Consider the following 27,103-nt stretch of genomic DNA (forward strand, 5'->3'; position numbering starts at 1 on the left):
CTGACAGCGAGAATTCCCAAACAGCTTATCTCTGCCGAACACCCTGCCTCCTCCAGGTGAGGACGTGCCTGCTGTTCTCCTCACAGCCCTGCTTCCTCCTCCCTCCACACCTGAGCTTCTCCTCTTCCTTCAGCAAAGGACTGGGTCCTCTTCTCAGCCTCCACACACCTGCCCAGCCTGCAGGCCCCAGGGCACTGCCCACCCAGCCCTGGGCACAGGAAGCTTTCCAACTTCAGTGAAAGCCTCCAGCTGCTACTTCCACTTCCATTTAGCACTTACTATCCTGTATCAAAAGCTCTAAACCCTGACAAGGCTAAGGTTTCCTTAGGCATCCATCTTAACAAGTTCTATGTAGAGACAGGTCCCTTAGAGGCAGGAATGAGAGCTGGGTGTTCTAGTCTCCCTTAATTTACCCAGGGTGGGTCCCTCCCCTCTCCTGGCTCAGTGTCCTCCTTGTAAACTAAGAGGTTTTTATGAAGTAATGTCTGTAAGGGCATCAATCTCAGTGCACACAGCAGGGTGTTAATAAGTGCATCTGGAAGACTCTTTGGCTTTAACAATGTGAACAACAGTAAGGGAACTAGCCATGGGAAAGATGTGGAGGCTGTTTTAGGGAAAAAAAATAAATTTGTAAGGCTTTCAAAAAGGCCAGTCTAGACTCCATAGAGGCCTCAGTCAGTGTGTGTTAGGACACCTTTTACACCGAAAAGCATCAGAGTTGTTCTACTTTAGTCACTGTGTGGCCACCCAAGAGTCACTGACAAGTTCTAAATTCCAGAAACAGGAATGAGAGTCAAGACTTAAGCCAGGGGAAGCAGTGGTGGTCTGGGAGGTTCCCAGTAAAGATGGTAAGAAAAAAGAATGTGAGAAAAGAAAATAATTTAACATTTTTACTGAGTTCATATATACCTTCATTGGAAGACTGGATTCAGTTTTGGGTCTCATACTTAAGAAAATGTAGAGGTTGGACAACATGGTGGAGGAGTAGGTGGATGTGGAGTACATCTCTCTCCACGGGTACATCAGGAATACACCTTCAGACACAGAAGTGCACGCAGAACACCATCTGAGAGTGGACAGGAGGGCCTGACCAACGGAAAAGAATATATAGAACCACGCAAAACTTGGTAGGATGAAGGACCAAGGGGAAAAACAGGAGTGTTAGTAAGACTGGACCTGCCCTTGGCAGGTGGGGGAACTGAAGCAGGGGTCCGATCCCCCCCTCAGGGAAATTGTCTGAGTCAGAGGAGAAACGCATAGGCTGAAAGTGAAACAGCTAATCTGTGGCAGCCTAAATGGAATAAGAATCAGACAGTCCCTGCTGCAGCCATACATACCCTGGACAGGAACGCTGGTCTCCTTGAAGGGGTGGCGTCTGGGAGCTGGAGTTTAGGGATTGTGGAGCAAGCCCAGGGTAAGGGCTGCTGTTGACTGTAGAGAGATGGATCAGGAAAGATGTGAGGGAGGAGACTGTGATGGGAAATGCCTGTGGAGAAAAGCTGAGCAGCCATGGAAGCAAGGCGATACTTCTGAGTCACATGTAGGGGCTGGAGCCACCACCATAGCCTCTCTCTCCACACTCCAGCATTGGCAGCTGAACAGTAGAGAGGCTGGCCCATCAATCGTCTCATGCACTGAACTACAGAGTAGGGCCCCAGGCAGGGGAGGCCCTCTATGTGCTTGATGCTCCAAACAACAGAGAAGGACCCCAGGCAAGGAAGCCCTCTAAAGTGCCTAAATGGGGGGAGCTATGGAGAAAGACTGGCCAAAGAGGCCTTCTGATCGCCAGCTATAAGAGGCTCGAAAAAAGACTCTGATAGGGCCATAACTCCTGAGGCAGAAGCAATCCATGTCCCTGCACATTTGGCGCTGCCAGGGTCCCTGCAAGCCAAGCAGCTGCCCCACCTTCATGCTGAACTCTCACTGGGGGCAGAGCTGCCACAGGCAAAAAAAGTCTTGCATCCATGCCCACAGGGTTGCTTCCATTATTCCCAACACTTTGTGACCCTGTAGACTATGGCCTGCCAGACTTCTCTGTCAGGGGGATTCTCTAGGCAAGAATACTGGCATGTACTGGCCAATACTGGTGGCCATACCCTTCTAGAGCATTGTATTTCCTGCTGCCTAGCCATCAGCTCCCCTGAATATCTGGTGTTGCCAGACCCCTGCAACCCAAGCAGCTGCACCACCTCCACATGTGGCCCTCACAGGGGCAAACCCAAGTCCTCCAGGGCAGCCTCAGGAATAAACCCCAGTGAACAACCCACATGCAGAGGTAGAAATAAAACCACAATTGAAACCCAGGGGCAGTGTGGCTAAGGAAGAAGTCTCAGAACTTTCCCACCAGCTGTACAAGCTGAAGATTAAATCCACACAGTAAACTAGGCAGACTCTGCATCTAGGGAATATATAAAAGGACATTGAGAGCTCCCACAAAAGAAAATACACTAGTTCTGATAGCTGTAGACATTGGAGACGAGAACACACAGGAGTAGGACCAGATTAGAATCTGAGCAGCCCCCACAGCAGGTCCAGAGATCAGCACAATGTTGGAGGGCATCCTAGGGAGGTGAGGTGGACTGTGACTCCCAGGGAGGGAAAGGACTCTGACAGCAGTGACTCAAGAAAAACATTTATTGTTGTTATGGTTTGACTTGTTCTGTAGATTCTTTTGGATTTTTTTTTCCTTTTTTTGCCCCCCTCTGTTATAGTTGTTGATTTTATTGGCACAATGAAATCTAAGTAAGCTTTTGAACTTTTTTTTTTTCCCCCATGAATCACATTCTTTATTGTTGTAAACCTCTGCCTCTGTGTTGGGCTTTTGCAGTTCTGTGGAGTTTGTTTTTTTTTTTTTTTTTTTCTCTTTTTAAAATTTTTAAAATCTATTATTATTATTTTCTAGATTTATTCCTTTGTTTGCTTTTCCTACTGTTCTTTTCCCCTTGCAGTTACTCTTTAATGCATATAAATCTTCTTTATCTACCTCTATTTAACTTTGTGTATCTATTCTTTCTTTCTTTCCTCTTAACATATTTGTTAGTTTTATTATCATTGCTATATTCCCCAATTGGCACCTTGCTTTAGTTTTGTTTTCCAGTTTGTGCTTTAGATAGTTTTGTTCTTAACTGGTAGATACAATTCTTGGTTTCCTTTGTTCTCCAGGGCAATGTATTGTACTTTATTTTTGTTGAATTGTTTTTATTTTTCTATGGATGTGTATGTATATGTTTATGTTCAGTCATACTTTTTATTGTTGTTATAAACCTCTGCCTCTACATTGGGCTTTTGCAGTTCTGTGGAGTTTTCCTTTTTCTTTTTTCCCTCCTTTTTTCTTTCTTCTTCCTGTTTTTTTTTTCTTTTCTCTTTTTTTATTTTTTAAATGTATTATATTTTTCTATATTTATTCATTTGTTTACCTTTCCTACCGTACTTTTTCCCTTGCAGTTAATCTTTAATGTATATAAATCTTCTTCACCTACTTCTATTTAACCTTGCATATCTATAATTTCCTTCCTTTCCTCTCAACATATGTATTAGTTCTATTTCCATTGCTTTATTCCCCACTTGGCACCTTGCTTTCATTTTGTTTTCCTGTTTGTGCTTTAGTTAGTTTTGTTCTTAACTAGTTAATATAATTTTTGATTTATTTTATTGCTGGATCAATCTATTGTACTTTATTTTTGTTGGACTGTTTAGACTTTGCTTATAGATATATGTGTATATGTGTATATTCCATTATTTTAATTATTATTTGCCTGGTTTTGTAACTGCCATTTGAGGTTCATCTTTGGCTTCTTGTTTGGGGGTATTTGTTTTAATCTCACTTAATGCCATAACAAACCATTTGTGGAATCTTCATTCCTGACCAGGGATCAAGCCCTGAGCCTTTAGAGTGGGAGCTCTGACTCCAAGTCCCTAGATGACCAGAGAACTAACCCTAGGAAGTATCAAATAGTGAGAACTCACACAAAGGAAAACACTTGAATACAAAACCCGGCATCAACAACCACCAGTAGCACCCTGTGCGGGATGCCTCACCTAAACAACAAACAAATTCAAAATACAAACTCAATCAACCAGCAAACAGGATTACCACCTCACACAGCCTTACCAATCAGAGGAAAATCAAACAAACAAACAAAAAAACTCAGAACAAATCTCACCCTAAAGGAAGCTTACACAAACACTGGAACAACCTTAGGAGGGCAGAAACCAAAAGGAAGAAAGAATTCAAACTTGAAGCCTGGGAAAATGAGACCTCAGACAAAGTTAAAAAAATAATAATAATAATGAAAAGGCAGAGAAATACTACACAAATGAAGGAACAAAATAGAAAAACAGAAGTCAAAATAAATTAAGAGGAAATAGGAAAACTCTCTGAAAAATAATTCAGAATAGTGATAGTAAAGATGATCAAAAACCTTGAAAAAAATGGAGAAAATGCAAGAATCAATTAACAAATGCCTAGAAGAATTAAAAAATAAACATACAGAGATAAACAACAAAATTACTGAAATTAAAAATACTCTGGAAGGAATCAACAGCAGAATATCCAAAGCAAAAGAACAAATCCATGAGCTGGGAGATAAAATGGTAGAAATAACTTATGAAGAGCAGAATAAAGTAAAAAGAATGAAAAGAACTGAGGATAGTCTCAGAGACATCTGGGATAATACCAAACCCACCAACATCCAAATTATAGGGGTCCCGGAAGAAGACAAGAAAAAGAAAGGGTATGAGAAAATTTTTGAAGAGATTATAGTTGAAAATTTCCCCAACATGGAAGAGGAAATAGATGATCAAGCCCAAGAGGCACAAAGGGTCTCCCATACAGGATAAACCCAAGGAGAAACACGCCAAGACACATACTAATCAAGCTAGCAAAGACCAAACATAAAGAAAAAAATATTAAAAGCAGCAAGGGAGAAGCAACAAGTAATGTACAAGGGAAACCCCATACACTTAAAGAGCTGATCTTTCAACAGAAACTCTGCAGGCCAGAAGGGAATGGCAGGATATATTTAAAGTACTGGAAGGGAAAAATCTACATCCAATATTACTGTGCCTGGCAAGAATCTCATTCAAAACTGATGGAGAAATAAAAAGCTTTTCAGACAAACAAAAGTTAAGAGAATTCAGTACCACCAAACCAGGTTTACAATGAATGTTAAACGGACTTATACAGTCAAGAAATACAAGATGAGAAAAAAGATCTACAAACTCAACCCCAAACTATTAAGAAAATGGCAATAGGAACATATATATCAACAATTACTTTATTTATTTATTTATTTTAAATTTTATTTTATTTTTAAACTTTACAATATTGTATTGGTTTTGCCAAATATCGAAATGAATCTGCCACAGGTATACATGTGTTCCCCATCCTGAACCCTCCTCCCTCCTCCCTCCCCATACCATCCCTCTGGGTCATCCCAGTGCACCAGCCCCAAGCATCCAGTATCGTGCATCAAACCTGGACTGGCGACTCATTTCATGTATGATATTATACGTATTTCAATGCCATTCTCCCAAATCATCCCACCCTCTCCCTCTCCCACAGAGTCCAAAAGACTGTTTTGTACATCAGTGTCTCTTTTGCTGTCTCGTGTACAGGGTTATTGTTACCATCTTTCTAAATTCCATATATATATGGCTAGTATACTGTATTGGTGTTTTTCTTTCTGGCTTACTTCACTCTGTATGATAGGCTTCAGATTCATCCACCTCATTAGAACTGATTCAAATGTCAGAGAAGGCAATGTCAGCCCACTCCAGTATTCTTGCCTAGAGAATCCCTTGGACAGAGGAACCTGGTGGGCTGCTGTCCATGGGATCACACAGAGTTGGACACGACTGAAGCGACTCAGCATGCCTGCATGCATTGGAGAAGGAAATGGCAACCCACTCCAGTATTCTTGCCTAGAGAATCCCAGGGACAGAGGAGTCTGGTGGGCCACTGTCTGTGGGGTCGCACAGAGTCGGACAGGACTGAAGTGACTTAGCAGCAGCAGCAGCACTTTAAATGTAAATGGATTAAATGCTCCAACCAAAAGACACAGACTGGCTGAATGGATAAAAAACAAGACCCATATACATGCTGTCTACATGAACTCACTTCAGACCTCAAGACATATATACACTGAAAGTGAGAGGATGGAAAAATATATTTCATGCAAACGGAAAGCTAAAGAAAGCTGGAGTAGCAATCCTCATATCAGACAAAATAGACCTTAAAGTAAGGAATATCACAAGAGTTAAGGAAGGACAATTCCTTCCATAATGATCAAGGGATCAATATCTATGCACTCAACATAGAAGCACCTCAATACATAAGACAAACACTAACAGACAAAAAAGGAGAAATGGACAGTAACACAACAATAGTAGGATACTTTAACACCCCACTCACACCAATGGACAGATCATCAACACAGAAAATTAAGAAGGAAACACAAGTCTTAAATGATACATTAGATGATCTCATTGGTATTTTCAGGACACTCCATTCAAATGGAGAAGAACATACCTTGTTCTCAAGTGCATATGGAATGTTCTCCAGGATAGACCACATCTTGGGCCACAAATCAAACCTCAGCAAATTTAAGAAAATTGAAATTGTATCAAGCATCTTCTCCAACCACAATGCCATGAGACCAGATATCAATTATAAGAAAAAAACTGTGAGAAACATAAACACATGGAGATTAAACAACACATTTCTAATTAACCAACAGGTTACTAAAGAAATCAAAAGGGAAATCAAAAAAATTCTAGAAACAAATGACAATGAAAACATGACAACTTAAAACCTGTGGGATGCAGCAAAAGTAGTTCTAGGAGGGAAGTTTATAGCAATATAATCCTACTTCAAGAAGCAAGAAAAACATAGAATAGACAATCTAACTTTACACCTAAAACAATTGGAAAAAGAAGAAGAAGAAGAACAACAACAACAACAAAAAAAAAACACACCAAAATTAGGAGAAGGAAAGAAATAAAGATATGAGCAGAAATGAAAGAAAAAGAAATGAAAGAAATAATAGCAAAGATTAATAAAACTAAAAGCTGGTTCTTGAGAAGATAAACAGAATTGACAAACCTTTAGCCAGACTCATCAAGAAAAAAGAGAGAAGAATCAAATAAATAAAATTTGAAATGAAAAAGGAGAGGTTACAACAGACAATGCACAAATAAAAATGATTATGAGATGATTATGAACAACTATATGCCAATAAAATGGATAACCTGGAAGAAATGGACAGATTCTTAGAAAAGTTCAATCTTCCAAAACTGAACCAGGAAGAAATAGAAATAAGCAGCCTAATTACAAGCACTGAAAGTGAAGCTGTAATAAAAAATCTCCCAAAAAAAGAAAATCCCAGGACCAGGTGGCTTCACAGGAGAATTCTATGAAACATTTAGAGAAGAGCTAATGCCTATCCTAAAACTTTTTCAAAAATTGCAGAGGAAGGAACACTTCCAAACTCATTCTATGAGGCTGCCATCACCCTGATACCAAAACCAGACAAAGACAACACAAAACAAGAAAACCACAAGCCAATATCACTGGTGAACATAGATGCAAAAATCGTCAACAAAATTTTAGCACACAGAATTCAGCAACACATCAAAAAGCTCATACACCATGATCAAACTGAGTTCATTCCAGGGATGCAATGATTCTTCAATATATGCAAATCAATCAATGTGATACACCATATTAACAAACCGAAAGATAAAAACTATATGATAATAGATGCAGAAAAAGCCTTTGACAAAATTCAGCACCCATTTATGATTAAAACTCTTCAAGAAATGGGCATAGAGGGAACCTACCTCAACATTGTAAAGGCCGTATAGGATACGCCTTCAGCAGAAAAACTGAAAGCATTCCCCCCAAGATCAGGAACAAGACAAGGGTGTCCATTTTCACCACTATTATTCAACATAGATATGGAAGTCCTAGGTATAGCAAACAGAGAAGAAAAAGAAATAGAAGGAATCCAGATCAGAAAAGAAGAAGTAAAGCTCTTACTATTTGCAGATGACGTAATACTGTAATTGAAAACCCTAAAGATAGTATCAGAAAATTACTAGAGCTAACCAGTTAATTCAGCAAGGTTTCAGGATACAAAGTCAATACACAGAAATCACTTGCATTTCTATATAGTAACAATGAAAAATCAGAAAGATAAATTAAGGAATCAATCCCATTCACCATTGTAACAAAAAGAATTAAATATCTAAGAAAACTTACCTAGGAGACAAAAGAACTGGACACAGAAAATTATAACACTAATGAAATAAATCAAAGATGACATAAACATATGGAGAGAGATTTCATGTTTCTGGGTAGGAAGAATCAATACTGTGAAAATGGCTATAATACCAAATGAAATCTACAGATTCAATGTGATCCCTAGCAAATTACCAATGACATTTTTCACAGAAATAGAACAAAACATTTCGTATGGAAACACAAAAGACCCTGAATAGCCAAAGCAGTCTTGAGAAAGAAGAATGGAGCTGGAGGAATCCACCTTCCTGACTTCAGTTTATACTACAAAGCTACAGTCATCAAGACAGTATGGTACTTGAACAAGAACAGAAATATAGACAAATGAAACAAGATAGACAGCCCAGAAATAAACCCATGCACCTAAGGGTACCTTATTTTTGACAAAGAAGGCAATAATATACAATGGGGCAGAGACAGCCTCTTCAATAAATGGCTGGGAAAATTGGACAGCTAAATGTAAAAGAATGAACTTAGAACACTTCCTAACACGGTACACAAAGATAAACTCAAAATGGATTAAAGACCTAAATGTAAGACCAGAAACTTTAAAACTTTTAGAGGAAAACATAAGCAGAACACTCGATGACATAAGTAAAAGCAAGATACTCTATGACCTACCTCCTAGAGTAATGGAAATAAAAACAAAAGTAAACAAGTGGGACCTGATTAAACTTAGAAGCTTTTGCACAGCAAAGGCAACTATAAGCAAGGTGAAAAGACAACCCTCAGAATGAGAGAAAATTATAGCAAATGAAACAACTGACAAAAGATTATTTCCAAAATATACAACAAGCTCATACAACTCAATACCAGAAAAAACCAAACAAACAAACAAACAAAAAAAACAATAAAAAAGTGGTAAAAATATCTAAACAGACATTTCTCCAAAGACACAGATGGCTAACAAACACATGAAAAGATGCTCAACATCGCTCATTATTAGAGAAATACAAATCAAAACTACAATGAGATATCACCTCATACCAGTCAGAATGGCCGTCATCAAAAAGCCTACAAACAATAAACGCTGGAGAGAATGTGGAGAAAAGGGAATGCTTATACTGTGGGTAGGAATGTAAATTGATACAGCCACTATGGAAGATGGTATGGAGATTGCTTTAAAATATTAGGAATAAAACCACCATGCTGCTGCTGCTGCTGCTAAGTTGCCTCAGTCGTGTCCGACTCTGTGAGACCCCATAGAGGGCAGCCCACTAGGCTCCTCTATTCCTGAGATTCTCCAGGCAAGAATACTGGAGTGGCTTGCCATTTCCTTCTTCAATGCATGAAAGTGAAAAGTGAAAGTGAAGTCGCTCAGTTGTGCCCAACTCTTAGCTACCCCATGGACTGGAGCCTACCAGGCTCCTCCATCCATGGGATTTACCAGGCAAGAGTACTGGAGTGGGGGTGCCATTGCCTTCTCCTAAAACCACCATATGACCCAGCAATCTCACTCCTAGTCATATACCCTGAGGAAACCAAAATTTTAAAAGACACATGTATCCCATTGTTCATTGCAGCACTATTTACAGTAGCTAGAACATGGAAGCAACCTATATGTTCATCGACAGATGAATGGATAAAGAATTCATGGTACATATACACAGTGGAATATTACTCAGCCATAAAAAGGAACACATTTGAGTCAGTTCTAATGAGGTGGATGAACCTAGAGCCTATTATACAGAGTGAAGTAAGTCAGAAAGAGAATGATAAATGTTGTATTCTAACTCATATATACAGGATCTAGAAAAATGACACTGAAGAATTTATTTACAGGACAGCAATGGAGAAACAGACATAGGGAATAGACTTATGGACATGGGGAGAGGAGAGGAGAGGGTGAGATTTATGCAAACTTACATTACCATATGTAAAATAGCCAACGGGAATTTGCTGTATGGCTCAGAAAACTCAAACAGGGCCTCTGTATCAACTGAGAGGTGTGCGATGGGGAGGGAGATGGGAGGGAGGTTGTAAAAGGAGGGGATGTATGTATACCTATGACTGATTCATGTTGAGGTTTGACAGAAATAACAAAATTCTGTAAAGCAATTATCCTTCAATAAAAAAATAAATTAATTTTAAAAAGACTTAAGCAGGATTATAGTTGATCCTACATTGTAGGATTAAGTATTGATTCTAGTAAGCATCATGAAATAAGTGAAATGATTGAAATCATACTCAGATGTGGAATAAATGATTCTCAAATTCTAGACTTTATTAATTCTAGGTTTAATAAAGAATTTATTTTCAAAGTGATAGAATAACAAGTATAAAGAAGGTCTTTCCACAGAAGCCCTGTGTCAGACCTGAAAACTTTGTTTCTAATGTGTGTTAAACAAATGATGAAGGAAAAGGACTGGCAGCCAAGCAGCAGGATATGGAGGCTCACTCTCTGATTTAAAAACATATTTTTTAAAACATCATGGTTTTTATTCCTAAGGTCTGGATCCATCCACAGTGTCTGGATCCATCAACTGCAAGTAGCAGGGGGACCTTTGCCATATATCCCTCACTCCCTAAAGCACAGACTCCACTGGCCTCCACACACTATAAGTACCTTCTGTATTTTCCTATCTGGACTTCAACATGATGCAAAATTTCTCTATGATGAATCCTCTGTGGAGGGAAGGGAGGGGAGGGAGGAACACCAGGGCAAAGCGAGCTGAGTCTCCTGAAGCACAAAGGCTTTCCTGAGCTCTCTTCCCTGATCTCTACAGGGTTCTTAGAAAGCAGAAATGATAGAAAACAGGAGCAAACTCACTGTTGGAACAAGTGCCTGCTGACTCCTGCATCCACTGTGCTGAGCGGATCGTCCAAGAGGTAGATGTCTGCATCCTGATACACGGATCTAGAAAATGTAGAGAGACGTCAGGAGAAGACACTTCACACGCCCATCTCTAAAAGTGTAAGATGGTAGTAGAATATATTTTAAATCTTTTTCCTATTCCACTTTCCTATCTCCATATAGGATTTACAGCTTTTGAAGGGAGGAGGTCTAAATGGGTTCCATCTCTGAATTATGATGGTGTCCAACAACTTCATGTTCCTTCTACAAGCCCAGGGAAAGGGCCAAGACCCTGCTTCACACAGGCCCACCCAGGAATGGGGTCTGCATGCTCATGTCCAATAGGAGCCAAGGAGGAGGAGGGCCAGGATGGCAACTGAAACCCCATTTACCTGGCGAGCCTGACTAGGGCTTTCTGTCCTTCACTCAGCAGGATTCCTCTGTCTCCTATCTCAGTTAGATCTCCTTCCTTCAAAAGCTGTAAATCCTATATAGAGATAGGAAAGAGGGAAAAGATTTAAAATATATTCTACTACCATCTTACACTTTTAGTATTAATTCTTCATACAAGTATTTGATCAACGTGCATGCATGTCAGCTGCTAAGTCACGTTTGACTCTTCCTAGCACCATGGACTGTGGCCCGTCAGGCTCCTCTGTCCATGGGATTCCCCAGGCAAGAATACTGGAGTGGGACTGGATCCATGTTTTCTGCACCAGCAGGTGGATTCTTTACCACTGAGCTACCAGGGAAGCCACAACAGTGGGTATATGCTAGAGTAACTAAACTGTAACCTTGAACACACACACACACACACACACACACACACTCACACCTCTCAATGTTTTCTATTTGTTTTCATTCTTTAGCTTTTCACACCATCTATGCTTTTGACTGTTTAAACAGATATTTATTGGGGATCAATGAATTCAGTTGTGAAGAAACAAAGGTCCTAGAGTTTCTCTCCATGGTGGGAGAGGGATGATATGGAAAATAACCTGAGTGCAAGTACTGAGGATTAGAATGAAAAGGAAGCTGCTCAGGGGGATGGAGAGTGAAGGAGGGAAGTGAGTCCACACTGCAGGGGAGAGGGCTCTGCTCAGAGGGGGTGTGAGCAGATCTGGAGGAGGGAGAGGCACTCAGGCAGACCTGGAGAGGCTGCTCCTCACAGAGGGAGGGGCGAGTGCAGGGGCCACGGGGAGATGCCCAAGGGGTTCAGGACAAAGAAGCAGAAGGGAATAAGGATGAGAGGGGCTGAGACAGAGCAGGAGTAGCCTGTGTCACTCCAGTGAGAGGGGGAGGGGAAGACTGACGTGGTCTGAGGTGTTTAAGGAATCGCTCCTGTGCTTTGCAGACAACAGTAAGTGGGGAAGGGTTATGGTGGGTACAAATGAGAAGGCTAATGGAAAGCTCTAGGTGACAGATGACCATGGTAAGGACCACAGTGGCAGCAGCAGGAATGGAGAGACAGGGTAACACTCCAGACACATTTGGAAGGTGGCGTCTGTAAGACCTGCAGACAGGATGGGTGTGGGCTGTAAGAGAGAAGGGAAGGACAGGGTCTCCATTTACTGAGTTGGGGAAGATGCTGGATACAGGCTTAGGAGACTTTGCTTGTGGACAAGCTGAGATGACCTCTCGGTGATGTCATGGTGCAGCTGGACATGCAGGTGTGAAGGTCTGGTGCTAGAGACAGAGGTGTGAGAGTTCGTAGCCCAGGCTGGTGAAGGCATAGGACTTGTTTCATCAGGGAATGAGTGTCTTCAACTGGACATTTTGCTGACCTCAGCCTCAGCTTCTCACTTTCAGAGAAGGGATAACACCTGACCCGAGTCCTGACAGTGATACTTAAGGCAAGTGACAGAGTGACAGACAAGGTCTGTACAAGAAATGGGAGCAGAAAGAGCCGGCAGGGCAGGAAAACCAAAAGGAAAGAAACGGTGTGCTCGAGGGACACACAGCAGATCAGTTGGACTAAGTAGATGCTTATTCATGGATGAGGAAAAACTCAAAGCTAAGAAGGAAATGAAGTTGTAACTTGAGGATCTGGGAATCAATCAAAAGTAGTTATATATGAATATTATTTAAGAAGTAAATGGACAAATCAGCCTATTGTCCCCAGAGCATCATGGGGGAAAAAAGAATAGATCATAAGAATATTCCCAAAATAGTAAGATAAAAATCAGGCTTAAGTTACACAGTATTATATTAGAAGTTTTACATTGCCTATAATAATCACTTGGCACATTTTGACATGGACGAACAGTTAGTTTGGAGTTTTTATCACTAAACCCCTCAGGCATCAACCTAGGAAGCACAGCAGTACATTTCTGCAGATGAAGCCCTCACTTTTTCAGTTCCTTTCTGCAGATGAAGCCCTCACAATTTATCATTATTTCACCTTCTTTCTTTCTTGAGCTCAGGAATTAATACAATCTCTTTCTTTTGGTTTTCATTAAAAAAAAAGAATGAGCTGTGTTCTCAGCCTCACACACACACACACACACAGAATTACTTCGCCTCTCTTTCACTTTTGACAGTCCTTGCAAACTGTTCCACCTGGTTTTTAAGCTTTGATTTTCTCTTGTTCAAATTGTTTTCTTTTTAAAATAGCACCACGTTGTAACATAGCAATCTTAACCAAATTCTAGAAAAGGCACTTATGGCCTCTCTTTCCAGGACATAAGAAACTATCCCTAAGTCTGGTAGTAATACTTCGAGTGTGTTGTTGACCCTGCAAATTATTTATGAACGAGTCACCAAGAGGAAAAACATTTTTCAGGATTTGAAGTAAAACAAATCAAGCTGAGTTATCAGTCACCATTTTCTGATTCTCTTCCAACAACACAAGAGAAGACTCTATACACGGACATCACCAGATGGTCAACACCGAAATCAGATTGATTATATTCTTTGCAGCCAAAGATGGAGAAGCTTTATACAGTCAGCAAAAACAAGACCAGGAGATGACTGTGGCTCAGACCATGAACTCCTTATTGCCAAATTCAGACATAAATTGAAGAAAGTAGGGAAAACCACTAGACCATTCAGGTATGACCTAAATCAAATCCCTTATGATTATACAGTGGAAGTGAGAAATAGATTTAAGGGCCTAGATCTGATACATAGAGTGTCTGATGAGCTATGGAATGAGGTTCATGACATTGTACAGGAGACAGGGATCAAGACCATCCCCATGGAAAAGAAATGCACAAAAGCAAAATGGCTGTCTGGGGAGCCCTTACAAATAGCTGTGAAAAGAAGAGAAGTGAAAAGCAAAGGAGAAAAGGAAAGATATAAACATCTGAATGCAGAGTTCCAAAGAATAGCAAGAAGAGATAAGAAAGCCTTCTTCAGTGATCAATGCAAAGAAATAGAGGAAAACAACAGAATGGGAAAGACTAGAGTTCTCTTCAAGAAAATCAGAGATATCAAAGGAACATTTCATGCAAAGATGGGCTTGATAAAGGACAGAAATGGTATGGACCTAACAGAAGCAGAAGATATTAAGAAGAGATGGCAAGAATACACAGAAGGACTGTACAAAAAAAGATCTTGACGACCCAGATAATCACAATGGTGTGATCACTCACCTAGAGCCAGACATTCTGGAATGTGAGGTCCAAAGGGCCTTAGAAAGTGTCATTATGAACAAAGCTAATGGAGGTGATAGAATTCCAGTTGAGCTATTCCAAATCCTGAAAGAGGATGCAATGAAAGTGCTGAACTCAATATGCCAGCAAATTTGGAAAACTCAGCAGTGCCCACAGGACTGGAAAAGGTCAATTTTCATTCCAATCCCAAAGAAAGGCAGTGCCAAAGAATGCTCAAAATACTGCACAATTCCACTCATCTCACAAGCTAGTAAAGTAATGCTTAAAATTCCCCAAGCCAAGCTTCAGCAATATGTGAACCGTGAACTTCCTGATGTTCAAGCTGGTTTTAGAAAAGGCAGAGGAACCACAGATCAAATTGCCAACATCCGCTGGATCAGGGAAAAAGCAAGAGAGTTCCAGAAAAACATCTATTTCTGCTTTATTGACTATGCCAAAGCCTTTGACTGTGTGGATCACAATAAACTGTGGAAAATTCTGAGAGATGGGAATACCAGATCACCTGATCTGCCTCTTGAGAACTTTGTATGCAGTTCAGGAAGCAACAGTTGGAACTGGACATGGAACAACAGACTGGTTCCAAACAGGAAAAGGAGTACATCAAGGCTGTATATTGTCACCCTGTTTATTTAACTTCTATGCAGAGTACATCATGAGAAACGCTGGACTGGAAGAAACACAAGCTGGAATCAAGATTACTGGGAGAAATATCAATAACCTCAGATATGCAGATGACACCACCCTTAGAGCAGAAAGTGAAGAGGAACTAAAAAGCCTCTTGATGAAGGTGAAAGAGGAGAGTGAAAAAGTTGGCTTAAAGCTCAACATTCAGAAAACAAAGATCATGGCATCCGGTCCCATCACTTCATGGGAAATAGATGGGGAAACAGTGGAAAGAGTGTAAGATTTTATTTTTCTGGGCTCCAAAATCACTGCAGATGGTGACTACAGCCATGAAATTAAAAGACGCTTACTCCTTGGAAGGAAAGTTATGACCAACCTAGATAGCATATTCAAAAGCAGAGATTACTTTGCCAATAAAGGTTCATCTAGTCAAGGCTATGGTTTTTTCTGTGGTCATGTATGGATGTGAGAGTTGGACTGTGAAGAAGGCTGCGCACCGAAGAATTGATGCTTTTGAACTGTGGTGTTGGAGAAGACTCTTGAGAGTCCCTTGGACTGCAAGGAGATCCAACCAGTCCATTCTGAAGGAGATCAGCCCTGGGATTTCTTTGGAAGGAATGATGCTAAAGCTAAAACTCCAGTACTTTGGCCACCTCATGCGAAGAGTTGACTCATTGGAAAAGACTCTGATGCTGGGAGGGATTGAGGGCAAGAGAAGAAGGGGACGACAGAAGATGAGATTGCTAGATGGCATCACTGACTCGATGGACATGGGTCTGAGTGAACTCCGAGAGTTGGTGATGGACAGGGAGGCCTGGCGTGCTGCAATTCATGGGGTCACAAAAAGTCGGACACGACTGAGTGACTGATCTGATCTGATCTGATTTTGTGATTAAAGAGGAAAAGCTTGAGTTGAGAATATATTACAGTTCCTTCCACTGACAGGAAGGTGTTCTTATTCATGTTTTTTATTTTAAGTTCAGTTCAGTTCAGTCCCTCAGTCATGTTCGACTGTTTGCAACCCCATGGACTGCAGTACACCAGGCCTCCCTGTCTATCACCAACTCCTGGAGTTTACTCAAACTCATGTCCATTGAATCAGTGATGCCATCCAACCATATCATCCTCTGTCATTCCCTTCTAAGTTATTTTTATTATTATTTTATCCTAAGTAAATATAACCAATTCACACTGAACAGCAGAGACATACACTAGAGGCAAACTAGGAAATGGCAATGCTGGCTTTATGCCATCTGTCCAGAAGCACATCAATGGCCCTTCAGCAATGGTGGAGACTTACAGTAGAAGCACCACAGAGCAGACTGCTGAAGTGGTTGATGTGGGCATGATGTGAGGCCCTGGGACAGGAGGGCTGGACTCCAGTCAAGCAGTGGGAAGGACACACCTTCCTTCACAGCTTTTCTTCCACTTGGAATCAGCCCTCCTTTCACGTTGTCAATGTCCTGCCATTCTTTCCAGGTTCAGTCCAAACGCACTCTCCCATGAAAGCATCCTGGACTCATGTCGTCCTGCTGGGTTCCTAAGGTTCTGTTCACATCTCTCATTTCTCTTGAAGGACCCGTCTTATTCTGCTCCATCATTTGTACACATGCACACAGCTTCTCTCAGCTCCTGGCGGTAAGATCTGTGCACCAAGCTTTGTGCTGGACCCTGACGATGATTATCTCTAATCCCCACAACAAGCTGCACAGGAAGTACTGGTCCCATTTCACAGATGAGGAAATTGAGACTAAGTGAGGTCACATCACTGGTCTGAGGACAGTAAGCTGTTAAACAGAACAGCAGGAATCTGAAACAGCTCATGTCAGTTCATAGCCTTCTGCTCTTTCACATCATGCTGCCCAGGTGGTGACTGAAGAGTATATTTGAAATTAAGGCAACATTAAACTAACTCAAGCCTCAAAGCCCTCTATACCTAGACACAGAAGGATCAACACACTTATCATCCTAAGATTGTCAAGGCAATCTGAAAAGAAAATGTCCAAGTAAGTGGTCTATGTGGGAAAATATTAAACTAGAATTTATCAGTTTGATGCCTTTAAATACATGCTGACTAAATATTTTCAAAAGCCTCCCAGTGGTTAAAGATAACATGTAGACAAATGTTACATACTACATTGCTTATATTATGGTAACAGAATATTGTTATTGCTGTTTTATATAATGTACTGTGTATAGAGCACCTATAAAAATATCAAATCAAAAAATAGAAGTTAAATACTCAGATACCTTCTTTCTTACATGTCACATTTTATGTTTTCAATTTACAAAAAACTGGCTTAGCTTATAATTAAGAATTAATTTATTTTCAAAATCATTCTAATACTTATAGAGTGCTTGTTATGTCCCCAGCAGTCAGGTGCTTTAAAATCACAACCACATTTCATCCTCAAAACAACCTCATGAGATTGATACTTTTATTATCTCCATTTTACAGATGAAGAAACAGGCTTATAAGGATCAAGTAGCCAAATCACACACCTGATCCACCCTTATGGCAGAAAGTGAAGAGGAACTAAAAAGCCTCCTGATGAAAGTGAAAGAGGAGAATGAAAAAGTTGGCTTAAAGCTCAACATTCAGAAAACTAAGATCATGGCATCTGGTCCCATCACTTCATGGCAAATAGATGGTGAAACAGTGGAAACAGTGTCAGATTACTTTTGGGGGGCTCCAAAATCACAGCAGATGGTGACTGCAGCCATGAAATTAAAAGACACTTACTCCTTGGAAGGAAAGTTATGACCAAACTAGATAGCATATTAAAAAGCAGAGATTACTTTGCTAACAAAGGTCCATCTAGTCAAAGCTATGGTTTTTCCAATGGTCATGTATGCATGTGAGAGTTGGACTGTGAAGAAAGCTGAGCACCAAAGAATTGATGCTTTTCAACGATGGTGTTTGAGAAGACTCTTGAGAGTCCCTTGGTCTAGAAGGAGATCCAACCAGTCCATCCTAAAGGAGATCAGTCCTGGGTGTTCATTAGAAGGACTGATGTTGAAGCTGAAACTCCAATACTTTGGCCACCTCGTGTGAAGAGCTGACTCATTGGAAAAGACCCTGATGCTGGGAGGGATTGGGGGCAGGAGGAGAAGGGGACGACAGAGGATGAGATGGCTGGATAGCATCATTGACTCGATGGACATGAGTTTGAGTAAACTCTGGGAGTTGGTAATGGACAGAGAGGCCTGGCGTGCTGCAATTCACGGGGTCGCAAAGAGTTGGACACGACTGAGTGTCTGAACTGAACTGAACACACCTGATCAACAGAGAGACTGGGACTCAATTCCTGAACCTTCTGACTCCTAGACCTTGGAGTTGATGTCATCAGCCTGAACCAATGTTGCCAATGTGATTACTTCATGTCTCCCTATTTTGTTGCAGAAACATTTTCAGCTCAATGAACTTAAAGGATTACTTCAATTAGATCTGGTATAATAATCTAGTTGTTATTAACAGATGTAATATAAAAAAGTTGGTTTTTTGTTTTATCTTCCAGGATTTGGAGGAGGTGGGAATAGGAAGAAGAGTAAGGAGAAACTTTTATTATATTTATATGGGTGGATGGGTGGATGGATGGATCAAGTCAGGGCTGGGTCTCTGCTTTCTGTTACTTTTCTACCCTGACCCTCCCTTCCTGCCAAGGAGGAAATGTGTGTAAGGGGCCCTGACTCCATGTCCCAACTACACAGAGAACAGGAGAGCACTCCATGTTTATAAACGTCACATTTAGAGAGTCATTTCCTAGGCAGGTTGATAAGAAGTCTAGGGGTCCCCAAGGAGAGAGGGGTCTGGGATTCTCAAGGAGGAAGAAAGGACAAACTTTTTTTCCTCTACATTCCTTAGGATTATATAGCAATAATGTATCCTGCTTGAGGACAGTCTCTGGAAAAAACCTTCTGGCTAATCCTGTTATCTTAAGGTGTAAATTATGGGAGTAGATCTAGTGAGGTCTTTACAACCTCCAGACATTCTTTTGATTCACTGTAATAACTATTTAGAGAGTATATAACTCTATGGCTAACACTAGCAAGGGGGTACTCTTTCTGCCCCCTTCTGATGCCTATGTCAGAAGCTTTCTCTATCTCCTTTATACTTTAATAAAACTTTATTACACAAAGCTCTGAGTGATCAAGCCTCATGTCAGATTGGCCCCGGATTGAATTCTTCTCCTCCAGAGGCCAAGAATCCCAGCATCTTTTCGTGTGTCAGCAACAACCTTTCAACATCATGTACAGAAGAATTGCTGCACAGTCCAGCCAAGCAGGGCTCCTTCCCACCAAAGTCTGTGCTGCAAGGACGCCCCATGGTGGATGAAGCCCAGGACACTGATGAGGTATCTCATCTCTCCAGAACTCAGTTTTACTAACTATAAAATGAGGAAGGGAATATCAAAGACACTCTTAAAGAATGAATAACTCAAAAACCTTTGTATGTGTGTGCATGCACATGTGTGAAAGAGAAAATTGATTTGCACATGAACTATAAATAAATGGGAGCTACTCTTCTCACTGTTCTACATTTTCTTTCCCTTCTTTACTTATATGGTATCTATACCATTTAATAAATATCCAGCTCATTCCTGCTAATTTGACATTATTTCTGAAAATGTACGATCACCTATGAACAAGAACTCAGAATAAAGAAATAAGACCGTTAAACAAGCAATTCTGTTTGTCCATATCATTATAAAATGTTGCTCACCTGATTCAGGGTTTCCCAGGTGGTGCTAGTGGTAAAGAACCCACCTGCAAATGCAGGAGATATAAGAGACCCATGTTCATCCCTGGGTTGGGACTATCCCCTGGAGGAGACCAAGGCAACCCACTCTGGTATTCTTGCCTGCAAAATCCCATGGACAGAGGAGCTTGGTGGGCTATAGTCCATAGGGCTGAAGAGTTGGACATGATTGAAGTGACTTAGCACACACACAAGCACCTGATAAAACCTATGATGTTCAAGCCATTGTTTGAAGAGAATTACAATTTTCTCAGAAAGCAGGTTTGGAGCCTTTAATACCACACCTTTGACAATCTGTCCCTGTCTTTACTTCTCAGTACAAAAGAACAGTCAGATGTACAGACTGCACTGAACAGACCCCAGGTGGAGACCTTTAATGCTATTATTCACTGGTTTTTACAACCTGAGAAAGTAACATAGTATTTAACATTATTTAACCATTTCCTCAGAGAAGGCAATGGCACCCCACTCCAGTGTTCTTGCCTGGAGAATCCCAGGGACGGGGGAGCCTGGTGGGCTGCCGTCTATGGGGTCGCACAGAGTCAGACACGACTGAAACAACCTAGCAGCAGCAGCAGCAACCGTTTCCTGGTGACTGCATCCATGAAATTAAAAGACACTTACTCCTTGGAAGAAAAGTTATGACCAACCTAGATAGCATATTAAAAAGCAGAGACATTGCTTTGCCAACAAAGGTCTGTCTAGTCAAGGCTATGGTTTTTCCTGTGGTCATGTATGGATGTGAGAGTTGGACTGTGAAGAAAGCTAAGCACTGAAGAATTGATGCTTTTGAACTGTGGTGTTGGAGAAGACTCTTGAGAGTCCCTTGGACTGCAAAGAGATCCAACCAGTCCTTTCTGAAGGAGATCAGCCCTGGGTGTTCATTGGAAGGAATAATGCTAAAGCTGAAACTCCAGTACTTTGGCCACCTCATGCGAAGAGTTGACTCATTGGAAAAGACTCTGATGCTGGGAGGGATTGGGGGCAGGAGGAAAAGGGGACAACAGAGGATGAGATGGCTGGATGGCATCACCGACTTGATGGATGTGAGTTTGAGTGAACTCCGGGAGATGGTGATGGACAGGGAGGCCTGGCGTTCTGCAACTCATGGGGTCACAAAGAGTCGGACACAACTGAGAGACTGAATTGAACTGAACTGAACTGAACCTTTTCCTTTCTTTTTGCCAAATTGCAATCTCCTATCATTTTAGTTCTCATCATTTATTCATTAATCTTATTTAAATCCCAATGTACAGTTTAAACCTTTCATCTCACCATTTTCTGTGCAACTCAATGCTATTTGTGAAAATAATCTCTCCCTTAGTGAAATGACACAGTATTAAGAAGAAATTTTAAACCATTCCAGTTTCCTTAAATAATAAAGTACAAGTAAAAGATGAAGTGGAGAGAGAAACTCACAGACTGAAGGCATCGGTCAAGTGCAGTAGGCAGACCTTATGTAGATTTAAGCAATCTTAAAGGAGATTTTTCAGTGAGATGATCAACAACATGCAAACACAGACCAGCAGGTGGATAATACTCAGGAACTTGAGGTATTTTTCAGGTGAAATAAAGTAGTGATTTTTTTCCCAAAGCTTTCCTGTCTTTTAGAGTAAACTAATGAAATGTTTACAGATAAACTAATTTGAGGTCTAGGATCTGCTTCACAATACTCTGGGGTAAGGGTGGGGCTGCCAGGGGTAGGGATGCAGCAAGACTGGCCACCTGCTGATTCTGGCTGAAGCTGGTGGTGGGTACATGAGGGTTCATTATACCATGCTTCCTCTTTTTGTAAATGTTTGTAACTTTCCATTTAAAGAAGTTGAAAGTGAATGAAACATCACAGAAAAAACTCCCCCCCTCCCAGAAAAGGTATTCTGTGAGTGTCATTATCCCATAAGGATTAAAATGGCACCATATGTAAATATGCTTGCATATTTACCCAGAAGACCAGCTTAAATATTAAGCAACATTAAAAAATCCATTTAAAAAATAACTTTTAACAAACCTGTAGTTTAAACTACTATCATCTTTTGAAATTCAAGTATATGCAACTCAGAAGTCATTGCCCACCTCTTTCAAAGCACAAGCCTTTATTACTTTTTCATATTTCTTCCCAAATAAAATGTTACTCCTCACAGTTCCTGAGAATACCCAGGGCTGCTGAGTATGGGGCGTATGTTTATACGCAATCCTCCCATGCATGCTGACTTTCCCCTGACTCAGGGGCAGCTCCCCCAGCACAGCGCTTAACAGTGACGACTGAAACAGAGGACAACACACACGCGTGAACAGGCAGCACTCAGGATGGAACACACCCCTGAGCACAGTTGACCACACCCTGGTGCTTGATACAGGATAGAACCCTTTCCTTCATAACAGGATAAAGCATAGCCCTCACATTTGAGATTAAAAAAATATAAATGAAAATAACACTAATGAAACTTTAGGTTTTGAAATGAAAACAACGGCTGATAAAGAATATATAAATAGCATAAACTATCTACTCTGCCTAAGTATCCCCCAATTAAAATTCTACTCGTCAAAGGATAATTAAGAATGTTAACATCCTTCTCTAACTGAGCAGCCCAGCAGGATATGTATTTCTTGCCTCTGATGTTTAGTGCAGTTGCTCCTGCATCTGGGTATCCTTTACTAGACAAACAAGTATTTTATTCTTAAAAAACTTTGTTTGAAAAATATATCCAAAGATGATTAATTGAAAGAAGTCTGAAGTGAGTTGTGTCTGCAGAGCAAAAGTCCATCATAGAGGAAATCAGCACCCTTTCATGTACACATCCCACATTAAAAATATATATTTATTTATTTATTTTTAGTTATTTTATCTTTTTCATTTATTTTTTTACAATGTCGTGTTGATCTCTGCCATACTACAATTCTGATTTTATTTACTTTTGCTTGCACTGGGTCGTCATTGCAGTGCACTCGTCATTGCAGTGCACTTGTCATTGCAGTGCACGGGGGTTTTCTTGTTGAGGAGCACAGGCTCTAGTGGGCAGGCCTGTGCAGTTGTGGCCCATGGGCTCAGTAGTTGCAGCTCCCAGGCTCTAAAGCAGAGGCCCGACAGCTGTGGTGCATGGGCTTAGTTGTTCCACAGCTGGGAAGTGGGAACTTCCCAGACCAGGGATCAAACCTGTGTCTCCTGCATTGACCAGGGGAGCCTGGTCATGTTAGATTTCTGTTTTTTGTTGTTTCATACGAAGTATATGTGCACATTTCCTTCAAATCTTCAACATCACTCAGATATGGTGTGTGTTTATCCACACCATCAGAGCTCTCACCACATTGGGCTGAAATAATATATCTGTGTATCTGTCTTACTCCAGAACCTGGTTGCCTCTGAAAGACAGAGAGTCAGGGACTTGCTCACATCTGTACCTGTATCTCCAGCATGTCGCTGCACATTCACTACATGTGCACTGAGAGGATCACGTCAAGTCACAGGAGAAAATGCTCAAAACTTCCGGTAAGTGTCTTTATGACCTCCAGATTTCCTGGAAGGGCCACTAAGATAAAAAGAAGTTCCCATTGTCTCGATCCATCCTGAACAGCTGTCACATAAGTAATCTCCTTCACTGAGACGTCCAAATTCCCCACAAGCAGCTCTTAACTGTGCCATGTGAAACACGAAGAAGGAAAACACAGTGCTCATTTATCCAGATTTTATTTGAACACAAAACTTCCTTATAAAATGAATGTTCCATGGAACACACCTAGGTAAATACTTTTCTAGATATACTCAATTCAAACTGTGTCACACTTAGCTCTGGGCTCAACTCTGAGAATTTTACAGGAGCTTCAGCATTGCACCAAGCTGACAAAAGACATCAACTTACCTTTCCTGCTCCCACAGGTCTGACCACAGCTAACAGTTCACCAGGCCTGACAGTATAGGAAAGGCCTCGTACGGTTGGGGTCTCTGATGCCTACAAATTAAAGTTTATAAAAATGTACCTATTTCAATAAAGTAACAGAAATTGTTTTACAAAGTGGAAAAGAAAACAATAGTCAACATAACTGATATGCAAAATATAACCCACATTTTTCTCTTTCCTATTTTAAGATACTGTGTCCTGGAGAACTCTGATCAAATCTTATTTCTTTAGGGATTTGAGGCAGCTTTAACTGACTTTATGAAGGTTCTTTTTTTTTTTTTAATTTTTTAAAACTAGATTCCCATTTGGACAGAAGAATGTTCCAAGCACTGCACAATTGCACTAATTTCACATGTTAGCAAAGAAGTGCTCAAAATCCTTCAAGCTAGGCTTCAGCAGTATGTGAACTGAAAACTTCCAGATGTACAAGCTAGATTTAGAAAAGGCAGAGGAACCAGAGATCAAATTGCCAACATCTGTTGGATCATAGAAAAAAAGATAATTCCAGAAAAACATCTACTTCTGCTTCATTGACTACACTAAAGCCTTTGACTGTGTGGATCACAACAAACTGTGGAAAACTCTCAAGGAGATAGGAATACCAGACCATGTTACCTGTCACCTGAGAAATCTGTATGCTGGACAAGCAGAAACAGTTAGAAACCAATGTGGAATAATGGACTGCTTCAAAATCGGGAAAGAAGTACATCAAGGCTATATTGTCACCCTGCTAACTTAACTTATATTCAGATTACGTGATGCAAAATTCCAGGCTAGATGAATCACAACTGGAATCTAGAATTCTGACAGAACTATAAACAATCTCAGATATGTTGATGATACCACTCTAATGGCAGAAAGTGAAGAGGAACTAAAAAGTTTATTGATGAGGATGAAAGAGGAGAGTGAAATAGTTGGCTTAAAACTCAACATTAGAAAAACTAAGATCATGTTATCTGGTCCCATCACTTAATGGCAAATAGAAATGGCAAAAGTGGAAACATTGGCAGATTTTTTTTTTCCCTTGGGCTACAAAATCACTTCAGAAGTGACTGAAGTCATAAATTTCAAAGATGCTTGCTCCTTGGAAGAATATCTATGAAAAATCTATTAAAAAGCAGAGACACTGCTTTGCCAATAAAGGTCTGTATAATCAAAGCCATGGATTTTCCAGTAGTCGTGTATGGATGTGAGAGTTGGACCACAAAGAAGGCCGAGTGCCAGAGTACTGATGTTTTCATATTGTGGTGCTGGAAAAGACTGTTGAGAGACCCTCAACTGCAAGGAGATCAAACCAGTCAATCCTAAAGGAAATCAACCCTGAATATACATTGGAAGGACTGATGCTGAAGCTGAAGCTCCAAAAATTTGGCCACCTGATGCAAAGAGTGGACTCATTGGAAAAGACCCTGATGCTGGCAAAGATAGAGGGCAGGAGGAGAAGGGGACAACAGAGGATGAGATGGTTAGATGGTATCACTGACTCGATGGACATGAGTTTGAACAAGCTCTGGGAGATAGTGAAGGACATAGAAGCCTGGCGTGCTGCAGTCCATGGGGTTGCAAAGAGTTGTTCATGACTTAGGGACTGAACAACAACAACAAAACATGGGGAATGAGGACATTAATTATGGCATCATGGGTCAGAGTGATAAAGCCTCAATTTTACACGTGTTACATGCATTTCTTGTCCTGACTAAACAGAGACAACAACAACAAAACACAGAGCTGTGCAGTTTGTTGTGTGTACAATCCAACTTGAGGGAGAAGGACAAAATCTCGGCATGTCAGGTGCAAGTCGGATTACTGCACAATCTAAGGTAAATAGAGTTAAGTGTGTTTGTGTCTTTACATGTACTAAGTGTAAAGAAAATTCTCGTGCATCGAACCTGGACTGGTGACTCGTTTCATACATGATATTTTACATGTTTCAATGCCATTCTCCCAAATCATCCCACCCTCTCCCTCTCCCAAAGAGTCCAAAAGACTGTTCTGTACATCAGTGTCTCTTTTGCTGTCTTGTATACAGGGTTATTGTTACCATCTTTCTAAATTCCATATATATGCGTTAGTATACCGTGTTTGTGTTTTTCTTTCTGTATACTTCACTCTTATACTTCACTCTGTATAATAGGCTCCAGTTCGATGCATGATACTGGATGCTTGGGGCTGGTGCACTGGGATGACCCAGAGGGATGGTACAAGGAGGGAGGAGGGTTCAGGATGGGGAACACATGTATACCTATGGCAGATTCATGTTGATATATGGCAAAACCAATACAATATTGTAAAGTTAAAAAATAAAAAATAAATTAAAAAAATAAAATTAAAAAAAAAAGAAAAATGACCAAACCAGTAAATGTGCATTGTAGAAAATCAGACATATAAATAACAAAAATATAATTTCCCTTTCTTTTTCCTTGGCGACTAAAAACTTTCCTTTTAGATTTTTTTCAATGCATATATGTCTTTCCTCTGATAAGCATAAAATTATCTTTTAAAATGCATTTTACAACCTGCTTTTTAAACTGTAGCACTTTAAAATATATCGTCATTTGATTCTTATAAAATAGTAGCTCTGGCACTCACTTTATTTATTTTTCTTTGTGTAAGAGCCTTTAAATCCTTAGGATGGGGTGTGAAGACAAGAAAATCTGCATTGTGTTGTGATTATTACATATTAAATTATTGATCCTTGAATTATTAACTTCATAATAAATACTCTCAGAGGTAAAAAAAAAAAAAAGAAAATTCTCAATAACTTTAAGTGTTGAGAAAAAAAAAAAAAAACTTAGGTGTGATTAGTAAAATGTCTCAAAGATTAAAAGCACAAGTCCATGATAAAATGGTACAGAATCCACCTGCACTGTGTGAGACCCAGGTTCGATCTCTGGGTTAGGAAGACCCCCTGGAGAAGGGAATGGCAACCCACTGCAGTACTCTTGCCTGGGGAATCCCATGGACAGAGGAGCCTGCCAGGTAATCCATGAGATCACAAAGCATCAGACATGACTGAAATGACTGACACTTAATACTTCTGGATAAAAAGGTCTGGGAAATATTCTAAATGAAAAGTTTCTCTGGAAATAACTAAACTGATTATGGAACAGTTACTTA

The 27,103-nt window shown here is 40.4% G+C and overlaps 2 protein-coding genes across 2 annotated transcripts in view; both read right to left on the bottom strand.

The window, feature by feature from the left end:
- LOC123464538 (ATP-binding cassette sub-family C member 4-like) overlaps window positions 1-27,103 on the bottom strand; it is a gene marked incomplete at its 5' end in the record, with an annotated part of 335,503 nt that overhangs the window by 93,297 nt on the left and 215,103 nt on the right.
- LOC123464837 (ATP-binding cassette sub-family C member 4-like) overlaps window positions 1-27,103 on the bottom strand; it is a 152,740-nt gene that overhangs the window by 87,117 nt on the left and 38,520 nt on the right. Inside the window, 4 exon segments of the mRNA XM_045162479.1 lie at window positions 11,066-11,156; window positions 11,486-11,580; window positions 22,164-22,352; window positions 23,948-24,037. Of these exon segments, the coding sequence (XP_045018414.1) occupies window positions 11,066-11,156; window positions 11,486-11,580; window positions 22,164-22,352; window positions 23,948-24,037 (465 nt within the window).

This window comes from Bubalus bubalis, chromosome 13, assembly GCF_019923935.1.
Source record: "Bubalus bubalis isolate 160015118507 breed Murrah chromosome 13, NDDB_SH_1, whole genome shotgun sequence".
NCBI lineage: Eukaryota > Metazoa > Chordata > Mammalia > Artiodactyla > Bovidae > Bubalus > Bubalus bubalis.